Here is a 570-nt window from a genome sequence, read left to right as displayed (position 1 = left end):
AGATGTGATGAGAAGATTGCTGCAGCCCAAAAACGTGATGGTGTCCACAGGGCGAGACAGGCAGACCAACCACTGCTACATCGCCATCCTGAACATCATCCAGGGGGAGGTGGATCCCACGCAGGTAAGCTCCCACGGCTGATTCAGATGCTGATGGCAGTGGCTTGGCCTGGCAGAGGTTACAGTCACCATCCTCCTGTGGGGACCCTGGGGCAAGAGCGAGCAGTGCCTGAGAACTGGCTCCACGTTGCTCCTGCCCTTGTGGAAAGGCCACTAGTCCCTTGCCGTGCGGAGCCTCCCTGCCTGCTCCCTGCCTGAGGCCGTACATCGTGCAAGGGGCAGCTCCTGGGTCTGTTGGGACCAGGCTGCTTTGCCCATCCCCCCGCTGCCCCTCGCTGCTCTCATCCCACCAGGTTCACAAGAGTCTGCAGCGGATCCGGGAGAGGAAGCTGGCCAACTTCATCCCCTGGGGTCCTGCCAGCATCCAGGTGGCTTTGTCTCGCAAGTCCCCCTACCTGCCATCTGCACACCGTGTCAGCGGCCTCATGATGGCAAACCATACCAACATCT

The 570-nt window shown here is 60.7% G+C and overlaps 1 protein-coding gene across 1 annotated transcript in view; it reads left to right on the top strand.

The window, feature by feature from the left end:
* LOC104525905 (tubulin gamma-2 chain) overlaps window positions 1-563 on the top strand; it is a gene marked incomplete at both ends in the record, with an annotated part of 5,708 nt that extends 5,145 nt beyond the window's left edge. Inside the window, 2 exons of the mRNA XM_010169183.2 lie at window positions 3-124; window positions 414-563. Of these exons, the coding sequence (XP_010167485.2) occupies window positions 3-124; window positions 414-563 (272 nt within the window). The remainder of the gene's footprint in view (window positions 1-2; window positions 125-413) is intronic.
* Between the last annotated feature and the right edge of the window lie 7 nt (window positions 564-570).

Source organism: Antrostomus carolinensis, unplaced genomic scaffold (genome assembly GCF_000700745.2).
Source record: "Antrostomus carolinensis isolate BGI_N321 unplaced genomic scaffold, ASM70074v2 scaffold43405, whole genome shotgun sequence".
Taxonomy (NCBI): domain Eukaryota; kingdom Metazoa; phylum Chordata; class Aves; order Caprimulgiformes; family Caprimulgidae; genus Antrostomus; species Antrostomus carolinensis.
Note: the sequence above shows the minus strand (reverse complement) of the source record. Positions and strands in the feature narration are given on the sequence as shown.